We start from the raw sequence: 13594 nt of genomic DNA, 5'->3' as shown, positions 1-13594 counted from the left end.
TTTTGCGGTTTTGGCGGGAAAACAATACGGTATTTGCGGAAAAATTCTATTTTGCGGTTTTGGCGGAAAAACTCGGTTTTGTGGTTTCGGCAGAAAAACTCGATTTTTCGGTTTTGGTGGGAAAACTCGTTTTTGGTTTCTGTGAGAAAATTTATTTTACGGTTTTTGGCGAAAAAATTCATTTTTTGGTTCTGACGAAAAAAAAACGTTTTTACAAATTTTATATAATTTAAATAAAATGGTGAAAATCTATATATATAATTGAAAACCCATGGGTACACCATTACACTTTTGTATTTACCTAACATAAATATGAGTTTTAAAATTAATACCCATGGTTGACCTAATTAATTTTAGATGAGTAAAAATCTAATAGGTACCCATGTTAACATCCCTGCATGCAGGAAGAGAAGTTATACAGAAACAGAATCAATTTAACATTTAGACAAAAAAAAGTTATACAGAAACATTAAATTTGATGGACAACTCAACAATACATAACGGAACACAAGGGATGTTTTTGAAAAAGTCATATTAATGGTTTCAAAGTCAAAAACTTTGAACTTTTCAAAATATGCCTACTCACCGGTTGTCTTCTTTCACCTCTCTGCTTATATTATGACATAAGACCAATTTCATGATTGCAAACAAACTAAGAAACAAAAAGAAAAAGAGGACAAACAAAAGGAATAATATCAAACTGCGATTTTCTTTATTTTATAAATTTTCTGACTATACTATATTAGCTAGTATTTACGGGGGAGAAAACTTTCCAAAGGAAGGATTTTTTCGCTTGAGGTTGTTCTGTGAGCTCTAATGGCAGATAAGGTGGATGAAAGAACGCTTCAGCAGACTTCCACGTGGGCGGTCGCCGTTGTTTGCTTCTTCTTGCTTCTAATTTCGATTGTCATTGAGAAACTGATCCACAAATTAGGAAATGTAAGTCCTTTTTATACCTTTTCTTCTTCTTGATTATTGGTTCTCCGTTTCTTTTGTTTTCCTCTGTGTCTGTTTAGTTCTTGATTCTCTGTTTATGTATCTCTTTAGTTCTTGATTCTCTGTTTCTTCATTTTTTCTCTTTTTTTGTGTCTTATTCAGTTCTCATTGATTCTCTGGTTTTTCTTCTTGATCCGTTTCTGTTTGTTAGTTCTTCTTTATCATCCCAGAAGTCAAAATTGATCTCACTGATTAAAACCGCCAAAACCCAATAACAGTTTCTTTGTTGGTTACGTCCTTACATGTTTGCTCTCTTTCTGATACTAATCATAACTAATAATCCTATGTTCTTTATCATCTTCTTATGATAGTGGTTTAAAAGGAAGAACAAAAAGGCTCTGTATGAAGCTCTTGAAAAAGTGAAAGCAGGTAAAAACAATAGTATTAATATAAAACATTTAATTTCCCTCCAAAAGATTCATATAACCAACTATATTAATTAATCTTATTTAAATATTAATTAAATGTAAAACAATGCAGAGCTTATGCTGATGGGATTCATATCACTACTGCTAACAATTGGACAAAACTATATCTCACAAATTTGCGTCTCCGAGAGCATTGCAGCATCAATGCGCCCTTGCAGTAGATCCGAAGAAGAGAAGAATTATCCCAATACAAAAAAAGATACCGGGAAGGACGTAGGAGATGAAGAAAACTCTGGTCGAAAGCTTCTCGAGTTAGTCGTTTCTTTCATTCCTCGAAGGAGTTTGGCTACCAAAGGCTATGACAAGTGTGCAGAGAAGGTAAAACTTCACTCTTCAGAAAATCTTATCTTTATGTAAATTCATTTTCAAAATTTGACATATGATTCTTTTAATGTTTGTTTCCAGGGACAAGTGGCTTTTGTATCGTCCTACGGGATGCATCAGCTGCATATATTCATCTTCGTTCTTGCTGTTTGTCATGTGATCTACTGCATTCTAACTTATGCTTTGGGAAAGACCAAGGTATATTCTCTCACATTACATCCACATAATTCTCAAAACTGGTTGAGATCTTGCTTCTTTTTTTTTGCTAAAGAATGGGTTTGTTTTTTTGTTTCTTTCCGCAACATCAGATGAGAAGATGGAAGAGGTGGGAAGAGGAGACAAAGACAATTGAATATCAGTATTCACACGGTATATACATATAGCTTACAAAATTTGAATGGATGAAACTGAGTGTGAAGCTTTAATGAGGCATTTTTTCATATGTAATGCAGATCCTGAGAGGTTTAGGTTTGCGAGGGATACATCTTTTGGGCGTAGACATCTGAACTTCTGGAGCAAATCGACTATTACACTGTGGATTGCATGTTTCTTCAGACAGTTTTTTGGATCTGTAACCAAAGTTGATTACTTAACGCTGAGACATGGTTTCATCATGGTAAAACAACTCAAATCTTTTTTATCTTCTCTTTAACCTTTCACATTGTTTGGAAAAGCAAAGTTCTTACCGCATTGCAAAATGATTCTTTCTTCTTCTTCAGGCCCATTTGGCTCCAGGGAGTGATGCGAGGTTCGATTTCCGAAAGTACATTCAAAGATCATTAGAGGAAGATTTCAAAACTATCGTTGAAATCAGGTATGGCTACTAATAGTTTTTTTAAAGAAAAAAAAAATTCACTAATTACTTCTTAATCTGATGTTACCAATTGCCTTTCTCCAGTCCTGTGATATGGTTTGTAGCCGTGCTATTCCTCCTGACCAACACAAACGGTACAACTCATCTTCAAAACGTTGCTACATTCTTAAACACTAAAAAACAATCCCAAAAAAAAAAAAACTGATATACTTGCTCTGCCTTTGTTATGAACAGGATTGAATTCTTACGTCTGGCAACCATTCATTCCCTTAGTTGTAAGCAACAAAACTTTATACAAAGAAACATTTTCTTTTGGTTCACAGTTTCGTCTATTTAACAAGAATGAATGTATAAAAAAAAACTGCAGGTGATACTTATAGTTGGAACAAAACTTCAAGTGATAATAACAAAACTAGGACTTCTAATCCAAGAGAAAGGGGACATAGTGAAAGGCATGCCGCTTGTTCGGCCCGGTGATCATCTCTTCTGGTTCGGTCGTCCACGTTTCATTCTCTTCCTCGTTCACTTAGTCCTTTTCACGGTACCATAGATACTTTCGCACTCTTTCTCTTTCCTCCTTACAACAACAGAAAAATGCTTGAAAATAAATTTAATAAACAAACATGTTTGCTAATTTGCAGAATGCGTTTCAACTAGCTTTCTTTGCATGGACTACGGTAAGCAAGCAAAGCAATATTCCACAGTCTCCATTACGAATTATTAAGCACCCTTTACTGAAATACACACTTCTTGTTTCTACAGTATGAGTTCAAGCTCAAGAACTGTTTCCACAAGAACACTGTAGATGTGGTCATCAGAATTTCAGCTGGGTAAGTAAAAAGCTTTTAAGATTTTACCACTCATAGAAACTGAGAAATCAAACCATTCCTTAAAAACTAACAAAGTCACAACCATTTCTTTCTTTTTGCAGAGTTATTGTACAGGTTCTTTGCAGCTACGTTACTCTTCCTCTATACGCTCTTGTTACTCAGGTACAAACACATAACTAAGCTAAAGAGTGGAATTTTTCAGTTTCGAATTCTGAACGTTTTGATTTTGGTGCATATTTGTTTTAGATGGGTACCAAGATGAAACCTACAGTGTTCAACGAGAGAGTAGCAGTAGCTTTAAAGAGTTGGCACCACACAGCTAAGAAGCAGATGAAACATGGAAGAACCTCAGAGTCAACTACGCCTTTCTCTAGCCGTACAGCTACACCAACACACGGTTCTTCTCCGATCCATCTCCTCCACAACGTCCACAAACGAAGCAGAAGCGCTGATGAAAGTTTGGCTAACTCAATGTCTCCGAGGAGAAACTCTGACTTCGACACGTGGGATGTTGAGTCTCAACAAGAACCTTCTTCTTCTTCTTCCGCAAAGTATCATTCTAGGTTTAGGGAAGAAGACTCAGAGAAGAAGAATCCAGCATCTTCTTCAGCTGTGGAGCTTGGACAACTAAGAACTCACCAGCATGAGATTTGTAGTATTAGCTTGAGGGATTTTTCGTTTAAGTGATTGTTTATATTTCTTGGTGATGATTTGTTAATATGTTTATAAGTTTATATGGAAAAGTGTTATTGTGTAAATTTGACCTTATTTATGCATAATTATTTCTCGTTTTTTATCTGTCACTTTACACTTTTCAGCTACCAAAGTGTTTATCTTATTGTCATAGACAATGTTTCAGGAAGAAATCTATGGGCCGGGGAAAAAAGCTTTGAGCTAGCTAAAAAATATGTTCACTATGAAGTTGGCACACATATCAACTCATAGATCAAAAGGATGCATGGAATTATCTGAAACCAAAATAGGTCTCAGGTTTGATATTCTTTGAGATGAGTTCTTTTTAAGCATTACTTGTAAATAATTCCATAACATTCTTTTAAATATGTTAACTGAGTTTCTTGGTTATTTCTAAATACCAACCATTAATCCTAGAAGTTGTTCTTTATGGCCATTATTTCTTACAAAAGACGAATATGTTTACACAGGGTGTTACAACACAAAGAAACTGATGGTACCAAGAGAAACAAACAAGATTTTAGGATACAAGAGAATGGGAAACCAACATAAAACACCATGAGATGAATACGATATGATCATCTCAGTGGAACTTGAGGCTGGTCAAGACATTGTTGTTGACGGGATCCGCCAAATGATCAAGAAGGTTCTGGTAAGGCCCCACACCGGTCACTAGTCCCTGCACAAAATAGCCTAGGATGGCGAGCATTGCCAGTCTACCGTTCTTGACCTCCTTGAGTTTCAACTCCTTCATCGACTTCTCGTCTTTTCCAAACCCAAGAGGGTTGAAGAAAGGTCCACCGGGGTAAGCCGGGTCACCTGAACCGGCGAAACCTTTCTCTAGACCCAAGAAGTATTGTTTACCCATAGATCCTGGGTTGTACCAGTCCTGCAACCTCCTGTGCTCAGCAAAACCCATCAAAGCCATCTCGAGAACAAAGAGTGTGTAAGGGTCTGCCCAGTAGCTGTATGTCCCTGCAGGTGGAATCACACCGGTTTGGAACCAGGGAAGAGCAGTGTCTGCAGGAATCAGACCGGCCTTTCCTAGAATCTCAGGTGCAATAGCTCCAGCTGCACCCAACATAGCGAACCTCCCGTTGATGATCTCTCCGTAGGCCAGCCATCTCGGCTCGATGAAGCCTCCAGTACCCTCTGGGTCTGAAAGACCAAGCGGATCGAATCCAAAGTCGCCAGGTAAGCTTCAGAATCACAACAACTCTCCAGTTAAGAATCGTTCTCTATAAACTCTACCCGTCTTGAAGCTTTAAAAAAATCAAATATTTGGAATTACCTGCCATCCAAGTAAGAGAGACTCTGTGATGATGCAAACCACAATTGCCTGTTTGCTCCTTGCTGAAACCAAACACACAAATCCAAGATCAGAATATTATTCAGTGAACACTGTTTGTTAAATAATTAGAGAGTAGTATCATGTACCTTGGCAGGTGGAGTTGAGGCAGCCTTAACAACCAAGGAAACCTTCCTCTGTGATACGGACACAGCTGGTTTTGCGCCGAATATCTGTCTAGCAGTCTGAACAGAGGAAGTAAGTGAAGAAGACACAAGCCCTTGTGCTGCCATTCTTTGCTTAAACTCTTCTCTTCAGTCACCAAGAGACGATGATTATTGAATAATAGTCTGCAGGGAACCTAGTGTTAAGAGTAGAAGGAACAAGGTCCATTAGAACTACTTGTGGCTTTGAAATAGGCCAACTGGTTTTGGTCAGATTAGATTAGTATCTGATTCACCAACTATATCTGTCCACGTGGCAACATGAGTTAGATAAGAGATTTTGTTTGTGTTTTTTCTTATCTGCCACACAAGAGCAAAAAAAATCTTTACGTTGAGGCCAATTGGATAGAAAATTTATCAAATGTTTTATTGATTGGAAAATTTGAATGGATATGTACCTCTGCAGTTAAAAGAACAACTTGATTTTATTTTTGGGAAAATTGGTAAAATAGGCCATAATGAGAATTTTTTTTTCCTTTATACCTTTTTGCATTAATTAGTCAATTTTAGACATAATTTCCCGAATAATAACAAAAAGAATTATTATAAATTATGTATCAATAAAAATAAGAAAAAAACTTTACCATCATGAGAATATTTCACATTTTTATATACAAAAATTAAATCTAAATTTTTTGGATATGTTGATCTAAATTTGTCAGAACGTATATTATAACTTTTTTACAAGGATAAAATAGAGATTCTAACTTATCTTACAAGTTTTATAAAATTTATAATTTGTATTATAACGTCTTCTCTATGATCTATCCAAATATATAATATGTCTTCATGAGAGCTAATCAAATGTCTTTGTTATTTATAAAATATAATATGTATTGTAAGTTTTTTACTTTATTGTAAAATTCTTTAGAGACCGTTAAGTTGTGTTCTATCTTTTACTCTTTTATATATCGTAAATAAAATAATGAGTTCTTACTTGTATGCAATATTCTAAATATGGTAGAATTTAAATTCTATCATTTTCTCTATGTTCTATCATTTTTATAATATGTAGTCTAATATTTGTTTACATTCTATATTTTCGTATATTTTATGTTTTAAATCTGAGAAAATTAAGGAAGTCTAACTTATTTTATTCAAACTTACCGTGTTCTTGACGTTGAGTTACATTAAATCACGTTGAATTCAAATTTTTTATTCAACGTTTTTCTTTCTTTCTTCAGAGGAATCGAGGCCTTTTGATGAGGTTTGATCTCACAATCGCCTTGAGTCGCCGGAAATAGAAAAGGCTCCGACAGAGCAAGAAGAGGATGGAGTTAAGTCTGCGATTGTTGGCCAAAATTTCCAGAGACCGGAATCGCGAAGAAAGGTTATGAGGATGGTTTTTTCTTTAAGCGAAAAACATGATGTTGATCATGAGAAAAAAATGGACTAAATATTTAAAATTATTTTAATAATAAACTAAATATAGTAAAACCTCTATAAATTAATAATGCTGGGACTTTGAATTTTTTTTTAATTTATAAAGATATTAATTTACAAAAGTTTTCTTATTTAGATTTCTTATTTTAAGATATATTTATTTTAAGATAAGAAAAATATTTGATTTTAGTGTACAGACATTAATTTTTTTTTTTTAAATTTGACATTTATATTTATTTTATTTTATTATTTAGTGTATATAATATATATTGCATAGAACTTAAATATGTTTTGGATATAATACTACTAAAACTCATCAGAAATATATTAAGTGTAAAGAAAATATAAAGATAATTTCATTTGTGAATATAAAACAAACAATATTATAATAGGTTCTTACTCATATAAAATATGTATACATATAAATTATTAATTTATAATTTTAATGGGACCATATATTTACATAGAATTTTCTAAAAAATTATTCTCATATTTTTTATCATCGATTTGTGTCAAATTTTGAACCGGTCCAAGTTGGGACCAACGAAATTTATTAATTTATAGAGAATATTAATTTATCGATTATTAATTTATAGAGGTTCTACTGTAGGTAAACTATATACACATTTAATTATCAATATAATTAAAACAAAAGCACAAAGTTGTATCCAACTTAGTTCTAGGTAAAATTGTGTTTTAAAAAGCTATACTCTATATTTGTTTTGCCTAACTTATATTATTACTAAATAATGTTGGGAAAATGGGTCTTTTATTCCCCAAGTAATTGAAATTAACACTTTTAATATCCAACTATAGGTTACACAAATTTAATCCTCAAGTTTTTGTTGACTATGCAAAATCAGACCTACAAAAGTCAATCATCAATTATTTTAACGGAGACGTTAGATAAAATAGGAAGATGATCGAGTTCTTCCTTTCAAAACCCATAAATCTCTAAATTGATTTTTTTTCCATGCGATTTTGACAGAGAGGAGACGATTTCTGATGAGAAAAGAATAATTAAGGTGAGTTCAGACGAGAAGATGGTGAAAACCTTCTCCAGTAATCATGGAGGAAGACGAAAGAAGATTTGAATCAAAGGGCGCCATTGCATGTAGAACCCGAAGTTCCCAACCCTTAGAGAGTGAAAGGTAGTTAACTTAGTTAAATCGTTCTTTTTGATTAAAAAAAGTTAAATCATTCTTATCCTGCTGAGATTACTGGAAAGTGAACCAGATACCATGTTGATGGCCCCAAGATCATGATGGTAAAAGGCTAACACATTCTGCTTGGTCTTTCATTGCGTTAAGCTCTTATTTAAAATGTTTTAATTTTATGCAGGTCTTTATGGAGCCTAAGGAGAGGAGTAACACTGAGTACAAGCTTAAGACAATGATTGTGTCTACAGGAAACTTACAGGGAGAGATGTTGTTTTCGGGTACCTCACATAATAAGTTTGAAGATATGAATCTTTAATTTTTTTTTGATGGATCGAAAGATTTTAATTTTGTTTGGGGGTACAAACTCTTTGCAAATGATTTTCTTCTTTAAGTTGTTACTTCACGGCCTCCTCACTGTTTCTGTTGAAACAAGACTTTTCTTATGCTGTTCAAGCATTGACAGTTTGAGAAACATTTATCTCAAAATATTTGCATCAAATTTACAATATCCTGGTTTAAAAGTGTATTGTCACCATTTCAATTAATCATACAATAACTGAGAAAAAGCTTGTGTGTAGTTTAACGACAGAGCATACAAAAACCTATTTCTCACTCCTGCTCTGTATAACTTCAATTCAAATGAAGACTTTTAAGAGAATCTCAGTATCTGCAGGTACAAACAGAACATATCCATTAAAATCTCACCTGTCGAAGTGTCTGTAGACATTATTACTTCAACTTGGAAAACTAGCAAAATAAAAGGGTTTGGTACAGACCAAAACACTGTTGAGCTTTGTCAGTTTTCGCCAAACGTTCTCCACTGTTGGAACCGACCTCTACTTGCCGGAAATAGTCTCTTTTTCTGTCAAAATCGCATGAAAAAATCAATTTAAGGATTTCTGGGGTTTTGAAAGCAAGAACTCGATCATTTTTCTACTTTATTTAACGTCTCCGTTAAACAATTAATGATTGACCTTGTTATGTCTGATTTTGCATAATCAACCAGAACTTGAGGATTAAATTTGCGCAACCCATAGTTGGGTATTAAAAATGTTAATTTTAAATACTTGGGGAATAAAAAATCCATTTTCCGAAATAATGTTCCTTAAATATAGTCTAACTAAGGTAATACTAAATCTAATAAATATCAATTGCACACGAGATGGTTCATAGTCTCAGAACGAGTGAGAAAATTGCAGATGAGTGGATGGCTATCAAGACAGACATGTCTAAAGCATATGACCGGGTTGAGTGGAATATTTTGGAGGTACTCTTGGAGAAAATGAGATTTGATAGGGTCTGGATCCGCTGGATAATGGCGTGTGTAAGCACAGTATCTTTCTCTGTTCTGCTTAATGGTAACTCTCATGGGTACATCAAACCGGAACGCGGGATTCGTCAAGTGGATCCATTGTCACCCTTTCTCTTAAACTCGTCGGAAGCAGCGGTTCGTTTGAATGGCATCAAGCTCTCAGCAACGTGTCCGTCGATACATCATTTATTATTTGCTGACGACAGCCTCCTTCTTTGCAAAGCCAACACCACAGAAGCTAGCGAGATTATGGAATGCCTACGCTTATATGGTGCATCTTCTGGCCAGGTTGTTAATCCAGAAAAATCTTCTGTGATCTTTGGAGCGAATGTTTCAGCAGCGTCAAGAACAGAGGTCCAAAACGTACTTGGAATCCATAAAGAAGGAGGTGAAGGCTCATATGTTGGTCTCTCTGGGTGTTTTAGTGGTTCGAAAAGGAAACTAATCAGAGAAAAACTACAAAGTAGATTGAATGGATAATTAGCCAAATCTCTATCCCAAGGTGGAAAAGAAATTCTCCTGAAATCTATTGGACTCGCACTTCCAGTCTACGCAATGTCCTGTTTCAGGCTTCCTAAAGAGGTTTGTGCTAAACTCACTAGTGCTATGGCTGAGTTTTGGTGGAGTAGTGGGAACAATAAAAAAAAGATACCATGGATGGCGTGGCAAAAGCTTTGCAAAGAGAAAGAAAATGGAGGATTGGGCTTTCATGATCTCAAAAAGTTCAATCAATCTCTCTTAGCATAACAAGCATGGAGATTATGGAACTCACCTAACTCGCTAGTAGCAAGAATTCTCAAAGCTCGGTATTTTCTGCGTTCATCTTTCCTAGAAGGCTGTGTGGGGAGGAGACCATAATATGCATGTAGAAGTATTTTACATGGTCGTGAGTTAATGCAGAAAGGTCTCCTGAAAGAGATTGGTAATGGTGAGGAGTCTAGACTCTGGATAGACAACTGGATCATGGATAAAGTCCCAAGACCACCAATGTATCGCCAAGACGCTATGGTAGATCTCACGTTGTGAGTGATCTGATAGATCATCAGCATGGTGGGTGGAATTTACATCGAGTTAGAGAAGTGATTGCAGATGAAGACATAAACCGAGTATTGGCTACGAAAATCTGTAGGCAAAGACAAGACTCTTTGAAATGGGGATTCTCGAGGAATGGAGTTTATAATACTAAGTCAGGGTATAAATTTCTCCAAGAGTTACAGGATCTTCAATCTCCGGTGAATAGAGAGTTACCGCCGTTGGAAAAGCAGCTATGGCCTAAAATGTGGGAAACGAAAACTTCTCCAAAGCTGAGACATTTCCTATGGAAAACAATGTCTGGTGCTCTTGCGGTGAAACAACAACTAAGATCAAGAGGCATTCGTATTGATCCTACATGCCCGGTGTGTGGCTATGCTCCTGAGAGTATTTGTCATATGATGTTTCCATGCCCTAAAGCGAAAGAGGTGTGGGCGCGGTCTCAAGTAACGCTGCCTCCAGGTGGTTTCTCCCAAAACTCTATGTTTCTGAATCTCCATTATCTTATTGCTAATAGTGGTAAGCGGGATTTGGACCCAAAGTGGAGATTATCATTCCCATGGATTCTTTGGCATGTGTGGAAAGCAAGGAACCTCCTCTGCTTTGAAAAGATAAGCCTCTCGGCTGACGAAATCTTATCTAAAGCTATGGAGGAAGCGATGATCTGGCTATCCTTGAGCTCAACAGAATTGGAGAAGGTGCAGGAGTTGAATGTGGGAACTGGTAATGTGGAATGCTGGTAAAAAACCCCTCAGGGGTTTGTTAAGTGTAACATAGGTGTCTCCTGGTCTCCAAACTCAAAGGTTGGTGGGGCGGCCTGGTTGTTGAGAGATCACAATGGTAAAGCCTTGTTGCATAGTCGACGTGTTTTCTCAGGAACTATGTCTGAACAACAGGCTTCCTTAATGGCCTTCTCGTGGGCAGTAGAGGCAATGAAGGATCATAAGATCAGGTGTGTTCTAATGGAAGCTTCCTCACATTATATCCAAGACGTGTTGAACCATAGGGAGCCTACCCTCAGTACTCGAGAATGGTTTCAGAGAACACATACATCTCTACATTCGTTTGAGTACTGTGAGATAAGCCTGGTCCCTTGGAAGTGTAATTCCCTGGCAACGGAGATTGCAGAGAGTGTCACGAGGGATGAGAGGGTGCAGTCGAACGTAGCAAACAACGGCCCTTCATGGTTAGAGTCTCGGCTTAGACAAGAAGCAGTGGTAGCTACCTAACTTGTCTCAGACAAGCTCCTTGGTTTCTTTCTCCCAACTGTTTGGGTTTTCTTTTTGGGGCCTACTGGTCTCCAATTTGTTTTTCAGTTTGTTTGATTAGTTTGTCCTTCTTACACCCATTTCGGGTGATACACTTTCGAATTATTCACTGACAAAAAAAAAATATCAATGTTTACCAAACGTTTATATCTCAATCAACTTACCCATATTTTAGCAACTATTTAACAAAAAAATTATGCAAAAAGTCTAACTAAGTTAAGACTAAGTCTAATAAATATCAATGTTTACCGAACGTTTATATCTCAATCAACTTACCCATATTTTAGCAACCATTTGACAAACAAATTACAAAAAAAAAAGATCTTCAAATACACAGGGGACCCAAGCATTTCTTATTATTCAGCACATTACATTGACTTCCTACTCATCTAATGAATTCATTCTTATTATAAAACACATTTGCATAAAAGCTTTTTTTCTTTTAAAAGCTTTTTGTATAAAAGCAATGAAGTAGTTCATCATTGATTCACATTTAAATAAAAGCTATATATATATATATATATTTATATTGTAGTCATTTTCACTTAGCTTTTATATAATCCTATCGACAAACGTTTGAAAAGTTTGTGCCTTCGTTGAGTATATTGAAATACCAACTTATTTATGATTCAAAATTTTAATTGTTTAACATTATTTATCAAATATATAATAACAGATCTATATTACAAAACATAGACCCCAAGTTAAACATATGGGGTCTATGTTTTGTAATATAGATCTGTTATTACAAAAAATAGACCCTAAGTTAAACATATTTAAAAAAAAAAGTTAAACATGCATATTTTTCTAAGGATAAAAGAATACGAAGAAAATTTGAAACTATATATTTATCAAAACAAGTATTATTTGTTGTATATGTCAATCTGGGTTTTACACCGGTACACTTTAAAATTTATACGGGGTTCCTTAGACCTGTATACGAAAACACTAACATTTATTTAAAATTTTTTTAAAACTCGTTCTTCATTTCTAATATACTTATAAGATTTTAATTGTTTTGATCTGTATTTTCAAAGAGCGGATTTTCTTTGATTTTATATTTTATTATTTTGATCCGTGAGTTTAAAGCACATATTATTTTAACCTTTTGATTTTATATTTTACATTGGTTAGGTTAGATATTTTGTTTATGGAACCCATAACTAAGTATAAAAAAATTAAAGAGACTTTAATGGTTATGAAAATGTTTATGTTTATATTTATAATGATTGAGTATTAGGTATAAAGAAACCAAATTTTTATAGGACATAAAGAATATTCAAAAGTATTTGTTTATTACTGTTTCAAACAGTTATTTAAATATATGAGTTGTTTAGTTAAGATTTATTAACTACCAAATTTTAAAATATGTAATTTATATTTGAATTTCTGTACATGTTATATTTAATAAGTTTTAAATAAATTATTATTTTTTAAATTTTGTAGAGAATTTTTACCCATTATATACAAAATATTTTTTTTGTTGTGTTAGGTTATAGTCCGTATTATAACATGAGATCATTATTTACCAATTTTTTTAAAAAATAATAATCATTTAATATATACACTATGTTAATTTATAGTATTTCATATTTTTATATAAAAATATATGCATAATTTTAATTATATGAAAAATAAAATAAATATTTTATTTTGAAAGGAACATGAAATAAAATAGTCCATCTTTTGAACTTATTTCACATTGGTCAAAAAATCATTTTAAATGTTTTATAATTTATTAATAATATTTTCGACTTGTGGTATATAAAATATTATGTCACTACAAGAAAACAGCAAGGATACTGAGGGAAAAAATCGTCGGAATTTCGTCGGAATAACGTT

General features: G+C 34.3%; 2 protein-coding genes across 2 annotated transcripts; one reads left to right on the top strand and one right to left on the bottom strand.

Moving 5' to 3' along the window:
- Positions 1–666: 666 nt before the first annotated feature.
- Positions 667–4178, top strand: LOC106313096 (MLO-like protein 6). The gene is made up of 14 exons (XM_013750834.1): positions 667–939; positions 1308–1365; positions 1477–1742; positions 1830–1946; positions 2057–2117; positions 2201–2364; positions 2468–2562; positions 2647–2696; positions 2797–2837; positions 2930–3103; positions 3204–3239; positions 3325–3392; positions 3494–3554; positions 3639–4178. The coding sequence occupies exons 1-14, from the start codon at positions 817–819 to the stop codon at positions 4077–4079; spliced, it is 1755 nt and encodes a 584-aa protein (XP_013606288.1). The 5' UTR covers positions 667–816; the 3' UTR covers positions 4080–4178.
- Positions 4179–4492: 314 nt separating this feature from the next.
- On the bottom strand, positions 4493–5783 carry LOC106313125 (chlorophyll a-b binding protein 8, chloroplastic-like). The gene is made up of 3 exons (XM_013750870.1): positions 5523–5783; positions 5377–5438; positions 4493–5284 (listed from the first exon to the last, which is right to left on the bottom strand). Exons 1-3 carry the CDS (start codon positions 5664–5666, stop codon positions 4669–4671), a joined length of 822 nt encoding a protein of 273 aa, XP_013606324.1. The 5' UTR covers positions 5667–5783; the 3' UTR covers positions 4493–4668.
- Positions 5784–13594: the final 7811 nt, after the last annotated feature.

Source organism: Brassica oleracea, chromosome C1 (assembly GCF_000695525.1).
Source record: "Brassica oleracea var. oleracea cultivar TO1000 chromosome C1, BOL, whole genome shotgun sequence".
Taxonomy (NCBI): Eukaryota; Viridiplantae; Streptophyta; class Magnoliopsida; order Brassicales; family Brassicaceae; genus Brassica; species Brassica oleracea.
This window is presented reverse-complemented; position numbering and strand designations above follow the sequence as displayed.

What these genes read in the sequence shown, in the direction of transcription:
- LOC106313125 (XM_013750870.1), bottom strand. Translation starts at nt 5,666, where the DNA reads ATGGCAGCACAAGGGCTTGTGTCTTCTTCACTTACTTCCTCTGTTCAG. An exon ending in CCTCAACTCCACCTGCCAAG is followed by an intron (nt 5,439 to 5,522) that starts GTACATGATACT and finishes GTTTGGTTTCAG; the next exon opens with CAAGGAGCAAACAGGCAATT. An exon ending in CTCTCTTACTTGGATGGCAG is followed by an intron (nt 5,285 to 5,376) that starts GTAATTCCAAAT and finishes GTGATTCTGAAG; the next exon opens with CTTACCTGGCGACTTTGGAT.
- LOC106313096 (XM_013750834.1), top strand. Translation starts at nt 817, where the DNA reads ATGGCAGATAAGGTGGATGAAAGAACGCTTCAGCAGACTTCCACGTGG. An exon ending in TGAGACATGGTTTCATCATG is followed by an intron (nt 2,365 to 2,467) that starts GTAAAACAACTC and finishes CTTCTTCTTCAG; the next exon opens with GCCCATTTGGCTCCAGGGAG. An exon ending in AACCATTCATTCCCTTAGTT is followed by an intron (nt 2,838 to 2,929) that starts GTAAGCAACAAA and finishes AAAAAACTGCAG; the next exon opens with GTGATACTTATAGTTGGAAC.